Source organism: Xenopus laevis, chromosome 2L, assembly GCF_017654675.1.
Source record: "Xenopus laevis strain J_2021 chromosome 2L, Xenopus_laevis_v10.1, whole genome shotgun sequence".
NCBI classification, from domain to species: Eukaryota; Metazoa; Chordata; class Amphibia; order Anura; family Pipidae; genus Xenopus; species Xenopus laevis.
Window position 1 is genome coordinate 164,078,070 of NC_054373.1, and position 26,183 is coordinate 164,104,252.

Below are 26,183 nucleotides of genomic sequence, written 5' to 3' on the forward strand. Positions count from 1 at the left end.
GGCCATAGACTCCATTTTATCCAAATAATCCAAATTTTTAAAAAATGATTTCCTTTTTCTCTGTAATAATAAAACAGTACATTGTAGTTGATATAATGAATCCTTATTGGAAGCAAACCCAGCCTATTGGGTTTATTAAATGTTTAAGTAATATTTTTAGTAGACAAGGTAATTTCCAAATTATGGAAAGATCCACAATCCAGAAAACCCCAGGTCTACAAGCATTCTGGACAACAGGTCCCATAGCTGTACTGGCAATTTGGTTAGTTAGGATTAGTGGAAGTAGACTTTGCAAGTGTTTCGCATTTTATTATTCTGTGCCCATTTTAGCACCTATTCTATATGAACCCATACTGTTTGTATTTAAGCATGATATACTATGATTTGCAAGTTACGAAATGAACATTTATTTACATTTAAACATCGCCACACATGCTCAGCCAAATTCCTCGTAAAAGTCATTTATAAAAGATCTTACCGCTGGCTGATCTGCTGTGGTCGCTTTGGATGCTTTCAGTAGACTGGTTACTTGAGAGAGATGACACACTAGAGCTTCTGACAAATCCAAAGGCTGCTAGTTTAGCAGCGGGTAACCGGGAATAGCCAGGCGGACGAAGGCCTGAATGACAGGGCTTGGGAAGATTCGATTTGGCACCATTAGGAATCATTGCTGGTTTCGCATCCTCTGCAAAGGAAACAAAAAGTAATGAGCAACCAAGTTTCAGGTAAGAGAATCTAATACTGTTTTTTTTCTCAAAATATATTACTAATGTTAAAATATTAATTTGATAAATCAAAACCTTCTTCGTGCCATTGAATCACTTTTGTGCACTTCTGGCTTACCTTCCTATGGCCAGTTACACTATTTACCATTTACCGATAACCATTATCATGTGTCTTTAAATACATTTATCTTTTCCATTCTGTTTTTCTCTCTCTTCCTTTTCTCTCTCTTTTTGATATTCTTGTGTCTCCGCAGGCATTTCTGTTTTAAATTTTATGCCTCAATCTTTTCTTCTGTGCATCTTCACCCTGATGTCATCTGTGCCCACAATCACTCCTATTATTCCCTACTTTATCTCTCTTTGCCCCATTCACCTCAATCTCAACAGCCTTTACCTTCATGTACATGCCTCTTTTCTCCCCTTTTATTTCCAGAGGTGAATTTTTCCTTTAACCAAATCGGCTTGTGTCCCCAACACTGTCAAATCTCTAAAACAAGGTATTAAACTGAATAAAGTAGAAACGTTTTTTTGGGACCTGTCACCAGACATAAACCGATGTATAATAAAAGTCCTTTTCAAATTAAACGTGAAATTCAAATTTTTTTTTATTAAAGCATTCATAAAAAATCTCAGCTGTCAATAAAATATAGCCTGCCCATCCTCACTTTCCATTCAGTACTTATTAGATGTCACTGCACTTCCCACATTCTCCTTCTTTCTCCACCATTTAATTGTGTAACCAGGGCATGGGGATGGACATTAGGTCCCCCATTCTGGTGCACAAATAAGACTTTGAGATGATGCAAGGTTTGTCTTAATAACAGTGTCCACAAAATGGCTCCTGCCTGCTTGTTATAATTAGTATAATTATATAATTAGAGTTCCCAGACCGAAGGAAACAATATTCAAATAATTTATATTGTGTAATATAAGTTTATTTTGCTTTACTAATGTGATAAAATTATTCCAAATCCTATTTTTTCGGTGATGGTCCCCTTTCAGACCTGTAAGAATCAGCAATACTGCTTAAATCTATTGGCATTATGACCTTTTGTGTACTCAGCAAAGTCTGGGAGATTGGAAAACCCATGTCTAAAGGTGGCCACACATGAGCCGCTAAAAGCTGCCAACAGGCCGAGTCGGCAGCTTATTGGCCTGTGTGTGGGGCCCTCCAACGGACTTCCCCGATTGATATCTGGCTGAAATGTCTTTCCTGCAATGTGACTGCCCATATTGGCAACATTATGATCCGATCCTTGGGCCCTAGGGCTTATGATCAGATCAGCCCAATATCGCCCCCCTCAATGTGGGCATATCGGGGAAAGATCCGCTCGTTTGGTGAAATCACCAAACAAGCGGATCTCTATGTGTATGGCCACCTTAGGTCTAGAGCCCCATGGCTGTGCATATTTCAGCTGCTTGAACCTGGCAAGGTGATCAGAAGAGAGAATAGAAGGGGGGAGGAAGAAATGGGTGGGTGAAATATAGAGAAGAAATGGCTCATTTGGCGACCTTGTGAACAAGCAAAACTTTCCCCTGATATGCCCACCCACAGCAGGGCGATATTGGATTACAAGAAAGAGAATGGGCACCAACAGATCATAGGACCACATCAACTAGCCAATGCGGTCCTCGGTCGCAGGGAAAAAAATCAGACCTGCCCAATTTTGGCCTGATATCGAGGAGACCCATCGGAATCCCCCACACAAGGGCAGATAAGCTGCCGAATCTGGACAGATATCTGCCGTGAATGGCCACCTTTACTTGTGTGCCAGTTGCTGTCTTGGGCATATATATATATATATATATATATATATATATATATATATATAATATATATTATATATAAATAATTTGTGAAAACATATATTAAAACACACACCCAAGCAAATTGTGTGGTGGGCATAAGGGCTCTTAGGAAGTACTACATTTATACACAGGGTTGGACTAGTTGGCTGGAGTACCAGAGGATCTCCAGGATGGACCCAGACATGGATGATTCTCAGTTTTTTCTTGTTTCTACCATAAGCTTATACCATAACTAAATCATCCAGTTCTAACTCTTTCTCCATATTCTAACAATCTGGCCATGACCAGGTTCCTTTAAATTACAGTTAAGTCCAGAACTCGGGGGTAGAAGTCTTTTTTTTCATTCTGTACAACCATGTTGCTATTTTACTGCAATCAACATCTGCACTAAACCTACGAGAGGCCTCATATTACAGGCAATTAGCCTAATGTATTGCTCTGCAATTCACTTTTTAGAATTAACCTACGCAGAAATGTGTCAAATGCCTACGGAATAAAAATGTCATCAAGCAAGTGACAATTTAAAAGAATGCTTTTCTTTATAGGGAAGTTCAGCCGAGTGCCCTTGGCTCATAGTTACCATGAAATGAATGTCACCCATGATATTGCTAATGAAAGTTCTATGACGGATATTCATAATTAATGCTATGGTGTAATCAGGCCGGCACCCTATAAATCAGTGCAATCACTGGCAGTTACAGTTCATTGCTAACGTTCAATGACCAAGGAATTTGTCACACACAGGTGGGCATTGGCATCCACTTCCATTTAATTGGTTGTGACACTTTAGCCAATCTATAGCCTTCAGGGGAATATAAATGCCAAATATTATCAGTGCCCATTGCTATGTGAGTTCACAGATATGTGACAAACTTCCAGAATTTGTAGAACTGCCATTTCTATGTGTTGCAGCCCCAGGCAGTCTGAGGACAGGGCATGATTTAATTGCCACATAATAAAATGTTTGTTCAATGTCCTGTTCAGTATATGGCAGTGGTCTTCGCACTTTAGTTCAAGTCATCCTTCGATTGCCAAAAATTGGTCAAGGCCACCCCTGGCTCATAACCAGGTTATGATACATGAAAATATTGATATTTCAGTAAGTCAACCATATTTTAAAGAATATTTAGGGCAACAAATAAGTGTTCATCCCACATCTCACACTAATTAAAGGAGTGGTTCACCTTTAAATTAACTTTTAGTATGTTATAGAATGGCTAATTTTAAAGGGATACTGTCATGGGAAAAAAAATGTTCCAAAATGAATCAGTTAATAGTGCTGACCCAGCAGAATTCTGCACTGAAATCCATTTCTCAAAAGAGCAAACAGATTTTTTTATATTCAATTTTGAAATCTGACATGGGGCTAGACATATTGTCAATGTCCCAGCTGCCCCAAGTCATGTGACTTGTGCTCTGATAAACTTCAATCACTCTTTACTGCTGTACTGCAAGTTGGAGTGATATCATCCCCCTACCTCCCCCCCAACAGCAAAACAGAAGAACAATGGGAAGGTAACCAGATAACAGCTCCCTAACACAAGATAACAGCTGCCTGGCAGATCTAAGAACAACACTCAATAGTAAAAACCCATGTCCCACTGAGACACATTCAGTTACATTGAGAAGGAAAAACAGCAGCCTGCCAGAAAGCATTTCTCTCCTAAAGTGCAGGCACAAGTCACATGACCAGGGGCAGCTGGGAAATTGACAAAATGTCTAGCCCCATTTCAGATTTCAAAATTAAATATAAAAAAATCTGTTTGCTCTTTTGAGAAATGGATTTCAGTGCAGAAGTCTGCTGGAGTAGCACTATTAACTGGTGCGTTTTGAAAAAAAACATGTTTTCCGATGACAGGATCCCTTTAAGAAAAACTTTCCAGTTAGTCTTTATTTAGATTTTTTTCATAGTTCTTGAATTATATGCCTTCTTCTTCTGACTCTTTCCAGATTTCAAATGGGCTCACTGACCCCATCTAAAAACAAATAGTCTGTAAGGCTACATATTTATAGTTATTGCTACTTTTCTTACTCAACTTTCCATTCAGGCCTCTCCTATTCATATTCCAGTCTCTCATTCAAATCAATGTATGGTTGCTAGGGTAATCTGGGTCCTAGCAATCCGACTGCTGAAACTGCAAACTGGAGAGCTGCTGAATAAAAAATAAATAACTCAAAAACCACATAAAAAATGAAAACCAATTGCTAATGGTCTCAGAATATCAGCATCTACCTCATACTAAACGTTAACCCAAAGGTGAACAACCCCTTTAAGCCCAGGAAGAATTGTCAAAATGCATTCTCCCCAAATCTCACCCTAACTGGCCTTCACACTGGGCTCCCCTAGAGAATCATCCCTACAGATTTTGAACCACTGGCAAATAGGATTTAATCATGCTGAAATATAAGTGCTAAGAAGTAACAGGTAGGTTGAGGACAGAAAACCTAAGAATATGTAAGCAGAAACAAACCAGTTGAGTCTTTAGCATCTTTGAGTCCATGGAATATGGTACTCCACTAGTCATGGGCGAATTTGCGAAATGGTGAAAAATTATCGAAGCGGTGCCGGCGTCTCGTTTTTGACGCCGGCCGGCGCACATTCGCCAGTGAATTTTCGCGGCAGTTTCGCAAATTTATGCGCCGACGCCGAATCGCACAAATCGCCTCGAATTCGCACCTGGCAAATAAATTTGCCCATCACTATACTCCACCTGGAAAGAAATGCTGGAGTTAAAACCCTTTCCACCTAAAGTTACTTTATATTCACATTCCAGGAAACAATTTGTGAGGGTTGACAGCCAATAATGAGTTTGCTTTCAAATAACAGAGCAGTCACTGTTGCCTGTATATTGGTTGATGGGTTACTAGAACTGGAGCAAACTTTCGACTTATGAAGTTAACCCTGTAAACGAGACAATAAACAAAATTGCTGTGTTTGAGTTGTCTGGAGCTACTAATTCTTAGACATCTCTGGAATGCCCTGACTCCATTTAGGATTTGGCTACATCCCAGTTTCTTTTTCAAGAATTCTGATTTGATGAATTCTGATGAATCGGAATCAAGTCCCAATTATTAAGGTACCTTGAACTTAATGTTACCATTTTGCAAATGTTGTTGATTGTCCTTGGTTGGATTTAACTTGGTTTGATATTCCGTAGAATCTAATGTAGAAGATTTGGTTGCATCCAAACTTTATGGAATTAGAGCCTCCCAATCGGATTTAAGACTTAAAGGGATTCCCTAAATAAATGAATGTTTCAGATCACAATGCACTTTAATCACCTTATGCTTTAGTTCCCCATTGGTACTGAAACCTCACGGGATTAAGCCTGTAGGTAAAGGTGGCCATAGACACACAGATAATATCGTACGAAACGAATTTTCGTCCGATATTCGTTGCGTGTATGGTGGAAAAAGAGCCGACCAATATCGGCAGAAGACTTGGATATCGGTCGGCTCGTCGATCGGGCTGGACGGAAAATTTTGATCGGGTGCCTTTGAAGGGACCCAAACATCACCCATTGTTAGTGCTGAATCGTCAGATACAGGTAGAATTCTATTGTTTCTTCCCGTATATCTACCTGTATATCTGCCAATTCAGCTCTACACGTGTGTATTGAAACGAACGATCTTTCTTGGAAAGATCTTTTCCAAGAAAGATCGTAATTGTTACGTCTATGGCCACCTTAAGATTCCATTCACAGTTGGAGGGTTTAGTTCTTTATCCAGAAAATCTTATCTTTAGGCTAATGGAGAGTGTTTCTGCTCATTTAAAACATGTAACGGGCAAGGATTAAAATCCCTACGCTCAGCAGTCTTGTGAGTCTTACTGTGCAGTAACAATAGAAAATATGAAGTTTCAACTCTTATGGGAAATGATTGAAATGGCATTAATTAACATATGGCAAAGGAAAATAAAAGAGTACATTGCTATTTTTACATTTTTCTTTGAATTTGTGTCTGATGAGAAAATGAAAAGCAGTTAGCCACAGATTTAAAGACTTTTCTTCATATATTGATAAATTGGCTCAGTAGAGCTTGAATCACAGTGCCATAGGGCAAAATGGAAGAAGGCGAAGAGTACAATAGCCAGTCATGTTCCAGGATCACCTGACAGGAGAACATTGTGAGCCCATTGAGTTGAGACATATTGTACTCAATTTGGGTTTTGCTTGTTTTTATCAAGTTTTTCCGTGGTCCCATTAAATCAAGTTTTTTTTATTAATAAATAAGTATAATCAGGCCTGGGAGTTTGGTTGTTTTTTTTTTTTTTCAAATAAAATATGAAATAAATTCGGATTTTAGTTAATAACCCCCATAATGTAGGAGGAGTTAAGTACAGTATACTGTATGAGTGTAAGACTGGAAGTCATCTCTTTGGTGCTGCAGGCAGTGTCGGCTGCGTCTGTAGGACCCACCAGAGAGACTAATATTGAGGACTCACAATTAGATGTAGACAGTGCTAAATACAAGATGTCATATAGATCTGTGATGGAAATAAGAAATTTCTGATGGAAGTTGTCGTTGGCTATGGCTCACCAAGAGATCATTTAGTACTCTGCCTGGCCGGTCCAACGATGGCTGTAGATTTGTCTCGTAGAGGTGCTACAGGGATCTGGTGTCTCTCTGAGAATAACGTATTTGCTTTTTTAAAGTCACTAGTTACTGATCTGTGTAGTGCTGCCATACATTTACCATTATGTTAAGTTCATGTTGGTCCATTTGGGCTGTCTGCCCAAACAGCTGAAACAACAGAAAGGTTGCCATATATTCTATGGTTCCTTGAATGTTATCTGTCCATTCTGCCCATAAGTTGTTCAGCCAGATAACTAGGAAGACCGACCTCTGTTTTGCCATCTTAAAACAGATAAATAGAATAGAATGAACACTGCTCAGGTCTACCAATGAGACAATGATGTATGTGTATTGGAGGACACCTCGTTCTTTGCCTAGTGGGAACTAGATGGGACCAATACAAACACTTACAGTAAAAATATGGCTGTTCTTCACTTTATCAACCCTTGGATGGTCTTCAGAATATGATGACATTAAATAATAAATTGGATGCAGAGAACCTGCAATTTTGTATTAAGAAGGACCAGGATTCACCATACCCCTCCTTGCCTGGGATATCTTTACACATGTCAACAAAACACAGGACATGGTATTTCAGACGACTAGAAGGTGTATTTTGAAGACGAATGAAAAGCACAACAGCATTTCCAACTGAGAGGTACAGAATATTTTAGTCACCCAATAAGCCACACTGTCACACAGTCCCATTGATAGAAGGAAAATGAAATGGAAGAAACATTGCACATTTTGTACTAACATGGCATTTTATATTTAAGCATGTACCTGGTTAATTGAAGGGATTAATATGCTGATGGATGACATGGATGCTCACTTGTCTTGTGCATATGCTAATTGCTGATTTATTATTAAGTGTACTCGTAATTTTCATGTCTGCCTGTGGATTGCTCCATCTGTGCAGCTGCATAATGTCGAGCTAGAAGTAGTGATGCCATGTTAGCAGTTGCTTGCTCAGAGAGAATGCTTCAGTCGTACGCTTCCAGATGTTCTACTGCGCATAGGATCCTCCCTGCTGGCACACTGTGCAGATACACGTCTCAATCACGGCCAATTGTTCTGTGTTTTTACTTTCGCTAAATCAATACTTTATTTTTGTGACTCTTTCATCACTTCTGCAGCTATTGTCAAGGCGTATCAACTCAGCTGACAAGGTAAAACGAATATCACAGAGCTCTTTCTTGGTCTAAAAAGAGGTTTTTATTACAAAATAACAGAAATACATGTATTTTCAAGTTTTCTTAAGGAAATTAAAAATTGTGGTTTTCTACCATATGTATCTAAGATTATTTATTAAATGAACAGCAGGGTGGCACCCTCCTGATGGGTGATTCCGTAGGTTTGGTCTGGGTACACATCCTATACCCTGAAACCATTCAGTTCTTTGCTTTGGTACTCTAAAGGTGGCCATACACGCACAGTAGCGGTGTGCGGGTGTTGAGAAATTCTTGACCCATACCCGACCCTAACCCGCCCCCCTCCCAACCCATACCTGGCCCCTCTATTTATAGACCCGCGCCCATCCCAACCCGCAGTGACGTCCCTAAAGTCCATACATTTAGGGTCCAGAGCCAGCAATGCTAGGTCATGCAACCAGAAGATTTTGTGCAGGAGCCGGGCCGAACCTGACTGACCCGCAGGTAAACCAGTGGGTATCACTGGTTTCAAGCCGGGCCGTACATCACCAACGCACAGAAATTACTGATAAAACTTTGTTTTGTGCGATATTCGGTGCGTGTATGGCAGGAGATTTTACTTTGACAACCTGTCCTTTGCTTTTGCTTCAGGAAAGGGATAACGACTGCACAGAATGCTGGGAAAGGACTGGCTAGAGCAGGGGTCCCCAACCTTTTTTTACCAGTGAGCCACACTTGACTGTTGGGGAAACACACAAGCAAGAATTCCTTGGGAGTGCCAAATAATTGATAGCCCCATGTGGACTGCTAGTCTGCAGGAGGCTCTGTTGGATTAAACCTATGTCTTTATGCCTCCAAAACTTGAATTTTGTAGTGGAATGAAGAACAACATGTTGCTTAAGAACCACTGGTTGGGGATTGCTGGGCTAAGGTATATAACCCTACCCCAGACCCCATTTTAGTTTCATTTGAAGCTATGGCATTTCCAGCCCACATTCACCCAAATTTAATTCCTCTGTTCGGTGTTGGACTTCGGGAAAGACTCCAGGCAGAGGAACAGCAGGAGCTGTCTAGGATCCAGCAGCCTTGTCAATTCTGGAGTGCTCCACATTCCCTTAAAGGGCTGCCTGATGATGTGAGGATGTACCGTCTGAGCCACGAACAGTGCTGGATTTCTAAACCATAAGCTCTGATGCTGGCTGCCTCTTGCGCCTCTCCCCCGACGTGCGCACGCAGCGTGCACGCACAGTTTTACCATTCCTCTGGTTCCAGCTCTGCTTCTCCTGGTGAGGTGCAACAATGCAGCTGGGTAGCATGCTGCCCCTAAAAATGTGCCGCCCTAGGCCCAGGCCTTTGTGGTCTCGCTACAAATCCAGACCTTGCCACGTATATGGTCTTGTTAGCCAGTACCTTGAACCAATGACAGCACGGTCTCAGGCCCTGCCCGGGATATGCAAACTGCTTGCGGTTTTGCTTTTCCTGGGCAGTGGCACTTTCCAACAGGTCTTCTTACGAGTTATCAGCATGAGCCAGCCCACCTTCAGCAGGATACTCACACAAGTGCTGAGGGCGATTTTGCCACACTTTTAAAGACAAATTTCTTTCCCCTCAACTGAAGGCAGAGTGGATATTTCAAACTGCCTGGGAGCCATCGACTGCACTCATATTACTGCTCACATCACCTAGATGTAAAAGAAAGCCATCCCATTCCACTAACACCCAGTTGGTGTGCCATTTCCACTTGGAGATTATGTAAATTATACACTAATTTAGGGGCAGATTTATCAAAGGTCGAAGTGAAAATTCGAATTTAAAAAAGTCAAATTTCGAGCTAATTTTTGTGTACTTCGACTAGGGAATAGTCCAAATTAGATTCAAAATTTGAAAAAAAAAAAATCGAAAAATTCTAAATTTATCATGTATTGTCTCTTTAAAAATTCGACTTTGACCATTCGCCATCTAAAACCTGCCAAATTGCTGTTTTAGCCTATGGTGAACCTTCTAGAACCTATTTGGAGTCAATTGGTGGGCTTTCAAAAATCGAAGGTTTTTTTTTTGGAAAAACTTCAAATCGACTTCGATCCAATGCGCTATTACTTTGATTTGTACGATTTGAATTCAATCGAAAACTGACCTATTTGATTTAAAACTGACTGGTGAGGCCTCATCTGGAGTATGCAGTGCAGTTTTGGACTCCAGTCCTTCAGAGGGATATAAATGAGCTGGAGAGAGTGCAGAGACAGTGCAACTAAACTGGTTAGAGGGAGGGAAGACTTAAATTATGAGGGGAGACTGTCAAGGTTGGGGTTGTTTTCTCTGGGAAAAAGCTGCTTGTGAGGGGACATGATTACACTTTACAAGTACATTAGAGGACATTATAGACAAATAGCAGGGGACCTTTTTACCCATAAAGAGGATCACCGTACCAGAGGCCACCTCTTTAGACTAGAAGAAAATAACTAGGGATGCACCGAATCCAGGATTCAGTTCTGGATTCGGCCAGGATTATGCATTTTTCATCAGGATTCAGATTCAGCCGAATCCTTTTCCCTGGCAGAACCGAATCCGAATCCTAATTTAAATACGCATATTATTGGCAGGGAGGGAAATTGCGTGACCCTTTGTCTCAAAACAAGGAAGCAAATATTTTTCCCCTTCCCATCCCTAATTTGCATATGCAAATTAGGATTAGGATTCGGTTCGGTATTCGGCCAAATCTTTTGCAAAGGATTCGGGGGTTTGGCGGAATCCAAAATAGTGGATTCGGTGCATCCCCTAAAAAGAACTTTCATTTGAAGCAACGTAGGGGGTTCTTCACAGTCAGGACAGTGAGGTTGTGGAATGCACTGCCGGGTGATGTTGTGATGCTGATTCAGTTAATGCCTATAAGAATGGCTTGGATGATTTCTCGGACAGACATAATATCAAAGGCTATGGTGATACTAAGCTCTATAGTTAGTATAGGTATGGGTATATAGAATTTATGTGAAAGTAGGGAGGGGTGTGTGTATAGATGCTGGGTTTTCATTTAGAGGGGTTGAACTTGATGGACTTGGTCTTTTTTGAGCCCGATTTAACTATGTAACTATGAGTGTGCATTCAGGGTCTCCTGGCAGTATTCACTATTGATTTCTGATGTGCTTTGTGCCTCTAGCAGTGAATACCTGCCTGGAACATCGTGAGCTGTAGGCAGACTTACAATATAAAATCACTGATGGCAAATATGTTGACAAAAATTACAACATTAACAATGTTTATTGATTCAGTTTTCAGGGATCCCACTGTGCTATGTCCAATATGGATGTCCTATGCTGCTTTGGAATGTTGCTGCTGCTCAAACCAGCCATGGCTAGAGAAAACCCCAAACTTCTGTTTGGGAGGTTAGCTTCCTAAAAACACATTTAAATATTTTTGCTGGGATAATCTCATTTTCATATTCTCAATAGGACTGCATACATATGTACATCGAAGTAAACAGAATCTTTAGGATACTAATATGGTGCAACTGGATCTGTCACGCTTCTCTAGCCTGATCAATAAACAGGCAGGCAATTTACTGTTCACGCTGCAGTCGTTTGTCAATAACTGCAGTAGCATTTTATGGACTACGGCAGATCATGACAATAAACGGAAATGGATTGATTTACAAATTTCTTCTGGACCAGATGTGTGCATGAAGAATGTAAAAACAGACTGTCTGGTTAAGAAATTGACTGAAACATTAAAGGAGAAGGCAAGGAAACAAACTTAAAGGGGTGTCTAAGGTTAATGACCCCCCCAGTGATTGTATTCACTTATCTTATCCCCCAGGTCTGTGCTCCTATTAGCAGAAAACTGCCCCGGCCCAAGGTTCTTCCAGGGAGCACCATGGAGGGATCCTCTTCTTGCTTCTTCTTTCTTTTCGCAGGTGCAAACGCATTCGTCTGCCCTGGGACTTGGAAGAAAGAAGAAGCAGAAGAAGAGGATCAGTCCTGGTGCTCGCTGAGAAGTACTCTGTGCTGGGACAGTTTTCTGCTACCAGCCCAGAAAAAAGAAATTCTAGGAGCTATCCTGAGCTTCCTTCCTAGGATTCCTTCTGCTTTGCATACAAAAGAAAAATGTCTTTCCGCAACCAAAATGCCTTTTAAATGGCAGTGTCATCCTGAGAGCACAGTGATACCCATTAATAAATGGCACAGTGATTCCCAGCATCAAATAAGTGTACGGTGTGTGCTCAATTCAATATATAGTGACAATGTAGGGGACTAGTAAATTAGTCTCCCAGTATTATTTAGCAGGCAGTCCCCTAGTGTAACTGTGTCCTAAAATAGAGTTAGGAGGGGGACATGTTCCTATTCCTGCTTAAAGCTATGCCCCTTGGTGTTCACAATAGTGACAGTGCTAAAGTATAAAGTCTTATACTGGGTAGCCAGGTGCTCAAGGTCCATCATGTGCTAGCTCTGGCCTGAGCAGGCAGGCAAAGCTCGAGTGGAACCTAGACAGGTCAGGTCTAGTAAGGATAGGCTACTCACCAACTGGGCAGTTGTCGCAAACCTGCAAACAGCTCCAACTGCGCATGCGCAGAAATACCGATCTCTCAGTCAGCTTACAGAGGAGATGGAAGATGAATGCGTGGAACTTCGCTGGAAGAATCTGCGCCGAGGGGTAAGTATGGAGTATGGGGCATTTTCCCGGGGGGTTGTTAGCCTGGAGGGAGGAGGGAGGGTGGTCTACCTGGGGTGGGGGGTAGGGTTTTTTTCCCCCACAGGTTGATTTTTCCTTTAAGAGGTCACTCTAGGAGTGACAGATAGACAGGTTATTTATCTGAGCAGCTTGAGGCTCCTCCGAGGATTGTGAGTGGGATTCGGATCCCGGGTACCAATTGACCAGAAGTAGGTACAGACCTAGGGATGTGAGTTTCCCCTCAGGTTCCACTTAGGGGAAAGACTGAAAGCTGGATGTACCCCGAGCGGCTGTTGTGTACATTGTCCCCATACCTGTGGGGGACAGCTACTGACCAAAGGTGCTGTGAGTATATGCCTATCCACTGTTGCTGTATGATCCTGTTTGTTCTGTATGTACACTCCATTGAGGATTGTTCTTGCACAATAAATATGTTCATTGGTTAAATTATAAGAACCACTGGCGCCCAATTATTGCACCCTGCATCTTTACAGTTACACCACACCCTGCCTCCAGATCGTTTGCAAGGGCTTACTCCCTAAGATTTAAGGTCTCATCCGGAGCACAGTATTGGGAGTGGAGCTTCTAGATAGAGAACGTTGCACTCAATTTACAATAGCGCTACAACTACAGCATCAAGTACACTATTCACTATGTGCTGCAGTCATTTATGGTGATGTTGGATCCAGCAGTGGGCTAGCAGAATGTTTTTGTTCAGGCCAGGCATGTGCTGAGACTGCTATACTCACCTGACCATTCAGTGCAGTTCTGAAACTCTGCGGTGTATGTCATTAGTGCAGAACTATGCACTTACTATGCAGATAGGAGTCAGGAGACCCTACTTACTAATCACCCGAGTACTTACAGGTTTCCAGTTTGAACAGACAAGAAATGTAAAAGGAAACAGACATGCCGCAGGGCTGATTGGTAATTAGTTCAAACAAATATAGCTACACAGAAATCAGTGCGTTCAACAGTCTATAAAAGAAAACAATAGTCTGAGCAGCATAATATTGGCATACACTTCTAAAACAATTGGTAATCAAAAGAGACCTCTTGCATACGATTACTTGCAAGAAGTGCCTCAAATATGGACATTTTACATGATATAATCAAGTTGTATTTTCCACTTGTAGCATCACTTTCAGTATCTTTTCTGGTGCTCCTTTCATACTGTTAAAGGGCAAGTCAACCTCAAAATTAAAAATGTACCTAATACAATAAATCATAATTGTAAGCAACTTTCCAATATAAATTTACTAATCATTTTCAGCGATTTTAAAGTTATTTATAAAAACGATTGCTATTGAAAGCAGCATTTGCATAACTCCTGACTTTTTAAACAATGTTGCACAAGTCTCCAGCAAAGACAGGTCTGTTAATCAATCAGCTGCCTTGTCTTACATTACATAGTAACATAGTAACATAGTAAGTAAGGTTGAAAAAAGACACATGTCCATCGAGTTCAACCTTTTTTTTTTTTTTTGTTTATTAACTACCTATCTGCCAGTTGATCCAGAGGAAGGCAAAAAAACCCATCTGAAGCCTCTCCAATTTGCCTTAGAGGGGGAAAAATTCCTTCCTGACTCCAAAATGGCAATCGGACTAGTCCCTGGATCAACTTGGACTATGAGCTATTTCCCATAACCCTGTATTCCCTTACTTGCTAAAAAGCCATCCAACCCCTTCTTAAAGCTATCTAATGTATCAGCCTGTACAACTGATTCAGGGAGAGAATTCCACATCTTCACAGCTCTCACTGTAAAAAACCCCTTCCGAATATTTAGGCGGAACCTCTTTTCTTCTAATCGGAATGGGTGACCTCGTGTCAGCTGGAAAGACCTACTGGTAAATTAGGCATTAGAGAGATTGTTATATGATCCCCTTATATATTTATACATAGTCATCATATCACCCCTTAAGCGCCTCTTCTCCAGCGTGAACATCCCCAATTTGGCCAGTCTTTCCTCATAGCTAAGATTTTCAATACCTTTTACCAGCTTAGTTGCCCTTCTCTGTACCCTCTCTAATACAATAATGTCCTGTTTGAGTGATGGAGACCAAAACTGTACGGCATATTCTAGATGGGGCCTTACAAGTGCTCTATACAGTGGAAGAATGACCCCCTCCTCCCGTGACTCTATGCCCCTTTTAATACAGCTCAAGACCTTATTTGCCCTTGATGCTGCTGACTGGCATTGCTTGCTACAGCCAAGTTTATCATCTACAAGGACTCCAAGGTCCTTTTCCATAATGGATTTGCCTAGTGCAGTCCCATTAAGGGTATAAGTGGCTTGGATATTTTTACATCCCAGGTGCATGACTTTACATTTATCAACATTGAATCTCATTTGCCACTTAGCTGCCCAGATTGCCAGTTGGTCAAGATCCTGTTGCAAGGATGCCACATCCTGGATGGAATTAATTGGGCTGGATAATTTTGTGTCATCTGCAAACACTGATACATTACTTACAACACCCTCCCCTAAGTCATTAATGAACAAGTTAAATAAAAGTGGACCCAATACTGAGCCCTGGGGGACCCCACTAAGAACCTTAATCCAAGTAGAGAATGTCCCATTAACAACCACCCTCTGTACCCGATCCTGTAGCCAGTTTCCTATCCATGTGCAAACGACTTCATTAAGCCCAACAGACCTTAATTTAGAAAGCAGTCGTTTGTGGGGCACAGTATCAAACGCTTTGGCAAAATCCAAATAGATCACATCTACTGCCCCCCCACTATCCAGAATCTTACTTACCACATCATAAAATGCAATCAAATTCGTCTGACATGACCTATCCTTCATAAAGCCATGCTGATTGTTGCTCATAATGCCATTCATTAGGACAAAATTTTGAATGTGATCCCTTAACAAGCCTTCAAATAATTTGCCCACTACAGATGTCAAGCTTACTGGCCTATAATTGCCAGGCTGAGATCGTAATCCCTTTTTAAATATTGGAATAACATCAGCTTTTCTCCAATCCATAGGCACCATACCAGATGACAGTGAATCTGAGAAAATCAGAAATAAGGGCTGGTCTAAAACTGAACTAAGCTCTCTTAGAATCCGGGGGTGTATGCCATCAGGCCCTGGAGCCTTGTTTACATTAATTTGTATTAAAGCTTTTTGAATCATATCCTGAGTCAGCCACTGACTAGATTGAGCTGAACCATTCGTGCAGTTATTAAGTGAGCCTGTGAACCCAGACTCCTCTATTGTATACACTGAAGAAAAGAACTGATTTAACACATTTGCCTTATCTGTATCTGTTACAACCATACTGGTCCCATTATTTAATGGAGCAACACTCTCAACCTGCATCTTTTTACTATTAATATATTTAAAAAACTTTTTAGGGTTAGTTTTCACCTCCACCGCAATTAACTCTTCATTTCTTTTCTTAGCCTTCCGGATTGCTGATTTACAACATTTATTACAGTGTTTATATTCATTAAATGCAGCTTCTGTCCCTACAGATTTGTAGTTTTTAAATGCCTTTCTCTTCTTTCCCATTAACATCTTTACCCCTGTATTAAGCCACACAGGATGATTCTTAGAGCTTCTACGTTTAGTCCTTAAGGGAATAAATTGAGAACAGTAATGATTTAATATCATTTTAAAGGACAACCATTTCTGTTCTGTGTTTTTAGCTGAAAACCTAATGCCCCAATCAATGCTCTGTAGGGCAGCCCTCAAGGCACTAAAATTAGCTTTGGCAAAATTCATGGTTTTTGTTGCCCCAGTATATTTTTGTTTTTTTGCACCAGACATTAAAAGATATAACATTATGGTCACTATTACCCAGGGGTTCAATGACTTGCACATTTGCTATAAGTTCTGGGTCATTTGAGATCACTAAATCAAGAATAGCATTTTTTCTGGTAGGCTCCTCAACAACCTGTGCTAAAAATTGTCGTGCAATAAGTTTATAAACTTGTTCCCATTAACTGATCTAGCAGTACCGTTGCTCCAGTCAATATCTGGGTAATTAAAATCCCCCATTATCATTACTTTACCTAAACTAGCAGCCTTTTCTATTTGCATTAGGAGCTTTGTCTCTTCCTCCTCACTTACATTAGGGGGTCTATAGCATACTCCTACAATTAATTTGCTGGATTCTTTACAATTGGTGAAGAACTCCACCCATACGACTTCTGGCCCCTCATTTTCTAACACAACCTCCTCCTTTATATGAGCTTTTAAATCCTGCCTAACATACAGACATACCCCTCCTCCTTTTCTATTGCCTCTGTCCCTCCGAAACAAAGTATAGCCACTGATATTTACTGCCCAGTCATGCGACTCATTCAGCCATGTTTCGGCCACACCAATCACATCATATTTTCCTTCCATCACCAGCAGCTCCAGCTCTCCCATTTTACCAGTCAGACTTCTTGCATTTGTAAACATACATTTAATACTGGCACCATATTGAACATATGACATGTGGTCCTCCCTATCCTTAACAGTATCCCTAGCCAAATCTCCTCCCCCATTTTCCCTTTCTTTGCCCACTATCTCATCTAACCTGTCTACCACTGAATCTTTTACTGAACCCTCCCCCCCCACACCTAGTTTAAAATCTCCTCCAACCCTCTAGCCATCTTCTCTCCCAAAACAGCTGCCCCATCATCATTGAGGTGCAGCCCATCCCTAGCAAAGAGCCTGTAGCCGACTGAAAAATCAGCCCAGTTCTCCAAAAACCCAAAACCCTCCTCCCTACACCAATCTTTTAGCCACGCATTAATCTCCCTACGCTCCCGCTGTCTCCTTAGCGTTGCTCGTGGCTCAGGTAATATCTCTGAGAAAATTACCTTGGAAGTCCTCGCCCTCAACTTTGAACCTAGTTTTTTAAAATCATTTTTGAGGACTTCACCACCTCCTCTAACTTTGTCATTGGTACCTATGTGTACCAAGACAGCTGGGTCTTCCCCAGCCCCTCCCAATAATCTGTCAACTCATTCCACCACATGCCGAACCCTAGCACCAGGCAAGCAGCAGACTGTTCGGCATGTAGGGGCCTTGCGACAGATTACCCTATCCACCTTTCTAATAATTGAATCCCCTATAACTAGAACCTGCCTTTCCTTCCTTGCACTCCCCCCACCACCCGTATTAGAGCCACTGCCTCCCGGGGTGCTCCGAGAGTCAGCCTGCTCCATACACGCCAGTTCGGAGTTTTCCTCCCCAGCATCTTCAGCCAAAACGGCGAATTTGCTGTTTTGGACAAACTGTGGACCAGTATAAACAGTCAGGACAGAGAGTAGAAAGGGACAGACACTGCTTTCAATAGCAATATATATACAGTACAAATAACTTAAACATCATAGAAAAACTGTAATGAATGTATATTGCAAAGTTGCTTAGAATTATGTTTTCTTTCATTAAGCAATAAAAAAAAAATTTTTGGGTTGACAAAACCCAAAACAATGTTGCGAAAGTCTTAGGGGAAAATTTAATAAAATTCACAAAGACCTGGTGTAAACTTTTGGAGCAAATGTAACAACTTATTCATTAAAAAGTTTTATTACATACTAGGGATACTGGTTCCGGCCAGGATTCGGACTCTTTCAAAATCCTTATGCCCGGACGAACTGAATCCAAATCCTAATTTGCATATGTATGCAGAACAGAAAGGTAGAGGCAAAAAGAACAAAACCCCTAATGCCTAGGAAGTTCTCCCAAAATCTCAAACATACTAGCCTTTGTCTATGTACCCCACTCACTTTCTCGCGCCCCCTAGTGGGCCAGTCCCACAGTTTTTGAACATATGACTTTAAAGTGTAAACCAGACTGCAGCAGCACAAAGCACCATAAAGAATAAGGATTTGATGGTGGGAAAAAAAGCTATTTGGCATTAAAGAGGTGGTTCACCTTTAAGTTAACATTTAGCATGCTATAGAATGGCTAATTCTAAGCAACTTTTCAGATGGTCTTCATTTTTATATATTATACTTTTTGAATTATTTGCCTTTTTCTTCTTCTGACTCTTCCCAGCTTCCCCATCTAAATACAAATGCTGTGTAAGCCTAAAAAAGTATCGCTATTTTTTTACTCCTCCTTCTATTCAGGCCTCTCCTATTCACATTCCTGTCTTTTGTTCAAACGAGTGCATGGTTACTAGGGCAGTTTGGACCCTAGCAACCAGATTGCTGAAATTGCAACCTGGAGAGCTGCTGAATAAAAAGCTAAATTAAAAAATTAAATAAAACAATAAAAAACAGAAACAATAAAAATTGAAAATCAACTGCAAACTGTCTCATAACATCACTCTCTACATCATACTAAAAGTTATCTCAAAAGTGAACAACCCCTTCTTCATGAATTTCTTCATCACGGACATGATCTAAAATGAACAGACATTTCTCCTTTCATTAATTACCATATGTGCTTAGATTCCCACTGCTGTTACCTGCCGGTAATCTGCCTGCCTCATTAAGTTGCCTCCTACTCCTGACTCAAAGGTCTACTTAAAATTTAAATTTTGGATTTTATAAATTGATCTTCCTCCTACTCCTGACTCAGACTTCTGTTTAGGGTAGGGGTGTCCTCATGCGCAGCTGCAGACCAACCATCTTTATTAATATTTGCTTCTCTCCAAGGACCACAGTTACTTTATTTTTATATCCCAGAAGATACACAGAATCGATCTGATCTTTAGAGTATTTCTTGTTTTCAAAAGGCAGTATTTTGCTGTCAATTGTGCTCATAATCTAGGGATGCACCGAATCCACTTTTTTGGATTCGGCCGAACCCCCGAATCCTTTTTGAAAGATTCGGCCGAACCGAATCCAAATCCTAATTTGCATATGCAAATTTGCATATGTAAATTAGGGGTGGGAAGGGGAAAACATTTTTTACTTCCTTGTTTTGTGACAAAAAGTTATGCTATTTCCCTCCCTGCCCCTAATTTGCATATACAAATTAGGATTCGGTTTCGGTTCTGCCAGGCAGAAGGATTCGAATCGAATCCTGGATTCGGTGCATCACTATCATAATCTGTAAGTGACCCAAGAAAAAACTTGAAAAAACCCCACGTTTTGACTTTAATGCAATTGGCGTGAAAAAAAAAGTCATCTATAGACTGGCATATCTTGCTACAAAAAGTTGCCACAAAAAATCGCTGCAACAAAAAAGCTGCCCATAGACTCCAATATATTTTGCTACAAAAAAGTTTCTGTAACAAAACAGTCACTCACCTAGAGGTAAATTTTTTTGCCATTTCACAAATTTTTCAGTAGTTTCGCAAATTTTTTGACAAAGCAAAACGGGGCAAATTTGCTCATCACCAAACAGGTCACATACCTGCATAACTGTAACTGTTACTTACAGCTGTTTTATATCAAGATATTTTTAATTAGAAATGTTGCTTTAATAACTCATCCCCTTATTTCTGTTAATAGATATGTTTCAATTTAGACTGAAACATTCGAAGCCCTGTAAAACTCCATGGACTAATAAACTTTAGTATTATAGTAATAACCCTGTATATTTGCATTTAGGTTGCCACTAGAATGACAAGAGAAAGAGACTGCAAATCAGACAGAACATTCCGACTAATCACAGGCTAAAGGGCTAATTCAGACCAATGTTTTTATATTGATTGAGGTTGGACCAATTGCCATTAGAGCCAATCAGATCCAACTGTACAGATTGGAGCATTAGAGCACGCACCCGCTCATTACCGCTATAGTCTGATGCAGTTGCCATCAGTATAACAATGCCAATCTGAAGGCGTTCGTAAATGAGCCTTCAAGTGTGTAGAAGGTGGTACTTTGGTTTTGAAAAATACAATATTTTGTGCCAGACACCCCCAATTCAACTAAACCACAGCTATATTCTGGTAAGCCCCTCACCTTTTTGTCATCTAAAAATAACCTGCTAAAATCAGGTCCACTGCGAAATATGGGAGCAAAGATTAGGTGGGTGGGTAGTTATTGCTGGGGACGGGGGTGGGGGGTGAGCACACAATTTACGCCACTGGTGAAATTCTAGTGCGAACACCACAAATTTTGCCACAAAACTGTACCAGGCAAAAAAGTTCACTCATACCCCAACCCTTAAATGTGTTGTTCAGCTTTCAATTAACTTTGAGTATAATACAGAGAGTGAAGTTTCGAGAAATTTTGCAATAGGTTTTCATTTTTTATTATTTGTGGTTTTGGAGTTATTTCAATTTATTTATTCAACAGCTCTGCCATTAGCAATTCCAGCAATTGGGTTGCCAGAGTCCCAATTCCCCTAGCAACCATGCATTGATTTGAATAAGAGACTGGAATGTGAATAGGAGAGGCCTGAATAGAATGATGAGTAATAAAAAGTAGGGATGCACCGAATCCACTATTTGTGATTAAGCCGAATTCTCAAATCCTTCATGAAAGATTCGGCCAAATCCCAAACCAAATCCTTCAAATTTACATATGCAAATTAGGGACAGGAAGGAAAAAAGTTGGAAAAACATTTTCTACTTCCTTGTTTTTTGACAAAAAGTTACTTGATTGCATATGCGAATTAGGATTTGGTTGTGCCGGGCACGAGGATTCGGTCGAATCTAAATCCTGTTGAAAAAGTCAGAATTGCGAACCAAATGCTGGATTCAGTGCATCCCTAATAAAAAGTAGCAATAACTATAAATTTGTAGCCTTATAGAGCATTTGTTTTTTAGATGGGTCAGTGACCCCATTCGAAAGTTGGAAAGAGCCAGAAGAAAGCGGCAAATAACTAAAAAAAACTATAAAAAATGGAGGCCAATTGAAAAGTTGCTTAGAATTAGCCATTCTAGAACATACCAAAAGTAAACTTAAAGATGAACTACCTCTTTAACATGGACACATAAAGGCACATTGTTATTACATAGCTACCACCTTAAAGGACCAGTAACAAAAAAAAAATGTCTCTACTTAATGAAAAAAGAACACCAAGCGGTTTTAAGTTTTATTAAGAAATTACTTACTGATTCTCTGCTTGCGCTCTTCTTCAGAAATGGCGACAGGGCGACAATCCATTGTGCGGTGCTCGATTTCTCCTCCCTGGCTCTCTCCTATAGAAGAAGGATCGACGCCCTGTCGCCGTTGAAAAGTTAAAACTGCCCTGGTATTTTTTTTTCCGTTAAGTAGAATTTTTTAAAAAAAAATTATGTTACTGGTATTTTCATTTACCATTCAGTTTAATTGTTTTAATTATTGCGTTCGTTTCTGTCACAACAAAGAAATCAATTTCCCCTGTGTACTTTTAAAGTCCAGCGGTTTTGTTTGTTGTGCCTCAGCTAAGCTTCTACCTCTTCTACTCTCACAGCTAAATCAATGGCAGAGCAAAGCTGACAGATGTTCTATGCAGCAAGAACATGTTTGTTATAAATGTAGCAGCACATGGTCAGAGAAATGGCTGTTTTGGTCATTTATTTCTGTCAGTTCAGTATAATCAAAGAGTTATTTCCACCCTTGCCCTGACCTAGTGCTTTTATAATGCACCAAACCCTTACAGAGAACAAGAACAGAGCCATAATAACTGAACAGCGTGTGACGTTTATGGGTCTTGCCCTGTGAAAGTCTCACCTTCGATCCTCTTCCAAATGCCCAGGGGCCACTGACTATTTGTCATGAGTGATGGTTGTTAATAAAGCTGGTTTGGCTCGTGGGGCTCATTGTGCCTCATGCGTAACATGGATATTCTTTTGTCTGCTGCGGATAATACAAACGTCTCAGTACTTGGATGTTATTTTTCATCTTTATAGAACATATTCCGATAATTGTTGGAGACAATATACTGGCATAATTGGAAGAGATGTCTGTATTCAGTACTTCCCTACAAAGATCCACTTCTACCGCGGGTAATTGAGCGCAATGTGGTTAGCAGCAATAACGAGCATCATCATCATTAAAGGGGAACTCCGTCTTCCAAACCAAAATTTGATAAAGAGGCCCACATAGCACAGAAACCCCTAATATACCAATAACAGTTTCTTTAAAAAGTATGAATAAATGCCATTTTCTATGCTGAAATCCAGCAATTTAACATTTCTTCTCTTTCTGCATCATTTGAAATCCTGGCAGGGAAGGAGGGACTAAACACTGAGGTTACAACAACTTCTCCACAGCTTACAGACAACATGCAGTAACTACATTACCCACAATGCATTGCACTGTGATGCTCCATTCCTTATTGAAATCATGTGTGCAGGGAATTGTGGGGTTTGGAGGATGCAGTCTAAGGACAGATGGCTGTTGATACAAAGTAACAGTAGTCAGCCAGCTCAGCAAAGTAGTCAGACAGATCAGGAGAGCAGGGGGCTAGGCTTAGGGGACTGTTCCAAACCATTAAAAATCATGAAAAGTCTGCATATTTTTTAATTGATGTATATTGCAAAGTTGATTGAAATTATGTTTACTTTTCAAAAAGCTTAACTTATGTTTTTGTGGCGTTCCCCTTTAAAGAAAAATAGTATAATGAGTAACAAACCTGCTTTGTGAAGTGCTACACAATCAAAGTCTACCAACAAATACTATATATACTTGATTAATAAGTCATTCGCCAGGGTTGATACAACAGCCCACAAATTAGACATAACTGTGCTAAAAAATGAAGTCTGATTGGCATCATTTCCATTGTTTACTGAGAGATTGATGTGTGCACAAAATTGTATAGACACACAGGGTCTGGTCCTGACAAAGTGATATCTCTAGGGTTCCCATGCGTTAATAAATATAGCAGTGATTGATTTGGAACAGGAGGAAGGCAGTGTCAATTGTAACTATATGGAAGTGCACAAGGTGCATTTTCAAATCCCCCAACATTTGAAAAATAGAAAGAGGGACAAAAAGATGTGCCGCTCTGTGAAATTTTTGGCCATGCCCATTTTATGGCCAAACCCCCTAAATACCACATCCGTTTTACAACATTTGGCAGGTTAATGAAAGTTTGAACATATTTCTGGGTGAGGTTTTAAGTGTTACTACAGCTTTGCTAATGAAGGTGAATGGCTCTTTAAGTTACAAGTCACAGTTTTCCCAAGAGACCTGCTGATCTTAAATTGTTACAAATGTATCTAAGTGCAGCTGCCACATATTCTGGGCTCTCTGCCGAAAGCCTCTTATTTAATTGAGTTTTAGAAACTTTGTATCTTTTTCTGGCTCAGTGCAGGAGATCAAAGAGAAAGTCGGGACATTTATTTAATTGAGTTTTAGAAACTTTGTATCTTTTTCTGGCTCAGTGCAGGAGATCAAAGAGAAAGTCGGGACATTTCAGTAACAATCTAGGACTACGGGTTGAGCTATCAAAATTGGGACTGTCCTGTGAAAAATGGAACAGTTGGGAGATATGCATTTTGAGGCAATTACCTTTAATGAATGAGGTTACACATGCAGTGTCAGAAAGATGTTAAATCCAAAACAAAAGAACAATTGTCCCCAGTCACTATGATTTCTTATCCATTTGCAATAAGATCTGCTCTCTGCCCTATTTGGCCACCCAAGAACTGGACAGTAGAAAACCACATCATTGTGCCGATTGTCAAACTTGCCCCATAGATTTGGTCAGATATTGATTGGGCGTTCATACATGGGCCAACAAGATGCCAACACATTTTAAAAATGGGACAAAAAAGTTGCCGTGCGTAGCACGGTGAAATTTGTTTGACCACGTCCATTTTTGTGGCCACATCCCCTAATTACCAAATTTACTAAATTTGGCAGGTTATGTAAGTTTGAACATATTTCAGTTTTTTCCACTTATTACAGTTTTGCTAATGCAGGTGAATTGGCTTTTAAGCTGCGAGTCTAACTTTTCCCAAGGGACCTGTTATCTTTTATTGTTAAAATTTCTTATTTGCTGATCTTGACATTGTTACAAAAGTATCTTATCTTCTGCTGTGGCTGTTCTGGGCTCTCTGCCAAAAGCCAATTAAGTTAGAAACTTTGTTTCTTTTTCTGGATGTTCAGTGCAGTTAAAACCTGGACTTTCCAGTACAAATGAGGGACTGCAGGTTGAGCTGTCAAAAGAGGGATTGTCAACTTGAAAGTCCTTTAAAGTAATGAAAATATAATGTTGTTTTGACCTCCACTGGTAAAACTGATGTGTTAGTCTAAGGAACTCTATTATAGTTCATACAAACAAGCTGCTGTCTAGCTGTGGGGACAGCCATTCAAGCACAGGATACACAGTAGATAACAGATAAGCTCTGTAGTATACAATAGGATTCTTCGGAACTTATCTGTTATCTATTGAGTATACTGTGCTTGAATGGCTGCCCCCATGGCTACACAGCAGCTTGTTTATATAAACTATAGAAGTGTTTCTAAAGCAAACGCACCAATTGTACCAGTGCAGGACAACAGTACCGTATATTGTCATTCATTTAAAACACTTTCATTTGTTGCTGTTACTGTTTCTTTAAATAATGTATAAAGTGTAAATAAACATAACCATTGACCAACATAATAAAATAGGATTTGGAATTATTTCTTAGGGTGACAGGTCCCCTTAAATGGCCTCCTAATTGAAAGCAAACATCTGATTGGGTGCTAAGGGCAAACTTTGCATCTCTCATTATATTATCTCTCATTATATTACATGAATAATTGCGTAGGAATGGCAGAGCACACTGCAGAACACTGCTACTACTACTGATGACTCTATTGAATTTATTCATTAAGCTCATGTGACCCCTTTTGGGCACAGAAGTGCAGAAGGGTCCTTATTCTTATAGCAGATACTATACTGGCCTGAAACACATTAGAGAAGCTGGACCTATTCCCCAGACGCCAGGTAAGATGTGCTGACTCTAGAGTTTATTGCATCTGTTTCCTTTAATGAAATGGAAGCAGTCCAAGGGGAGAGAAAACAAGATGTTCATCCTGCGGCCATACATGTGGGCAAAACTGTACACGGTGCAAAGCTTGTCCTTGATGTTCTCATGACTGATGCTAAAATCAAACCCACCGCATATAAAGTCCCCCCCCCCTCTAATAATCACCAAGTTTGTTTTCATTCATTATAGCCATAAACATCACATTAATAATACAAATAATTACAGAAGCCCTGTATGTATCCAGTGTCTGTCCCCAAACTGTAACAAATCTATTTTATAGATACAGAGCCAAGTTGATTTTGCTGCCAGATGTCTGTAGGGGCGCATAGCCAGCACAATACGCAGACTCTGATACATTAAACTGATCATCAAAGGGGCATTAGACACAAGTTATGTATAAAAGGAACCGAATCCATGAGTTTGCCCATTCTGTTGGCTTCAGCGCACA

At 40.3% G+C, this 26,183-nt stretch overlaps 1 protein-coding gene across 1 annotated transcript in view; it reads right to left on the reverse strand.

The window, feature by feature from the left end:
- Window positions 1-26,183, reverse strand: part of LOC108708699 (microtubule-associated tumor suppressor candidate 2) — a 262,184-nt gene that overhangs the window by 217,755 nt on the left and 18,246 nt on the right. Inside the window, exon 3 of the mRNA XM_041582652.1 lies at window positions 479-685. Coding sequence (XP_041438586.1) covers window positions 479-685 — 207 coding nt within the window. The remainder of the gene's footprint in view (window positions 1-478; window positions 686-26,183) is intronic.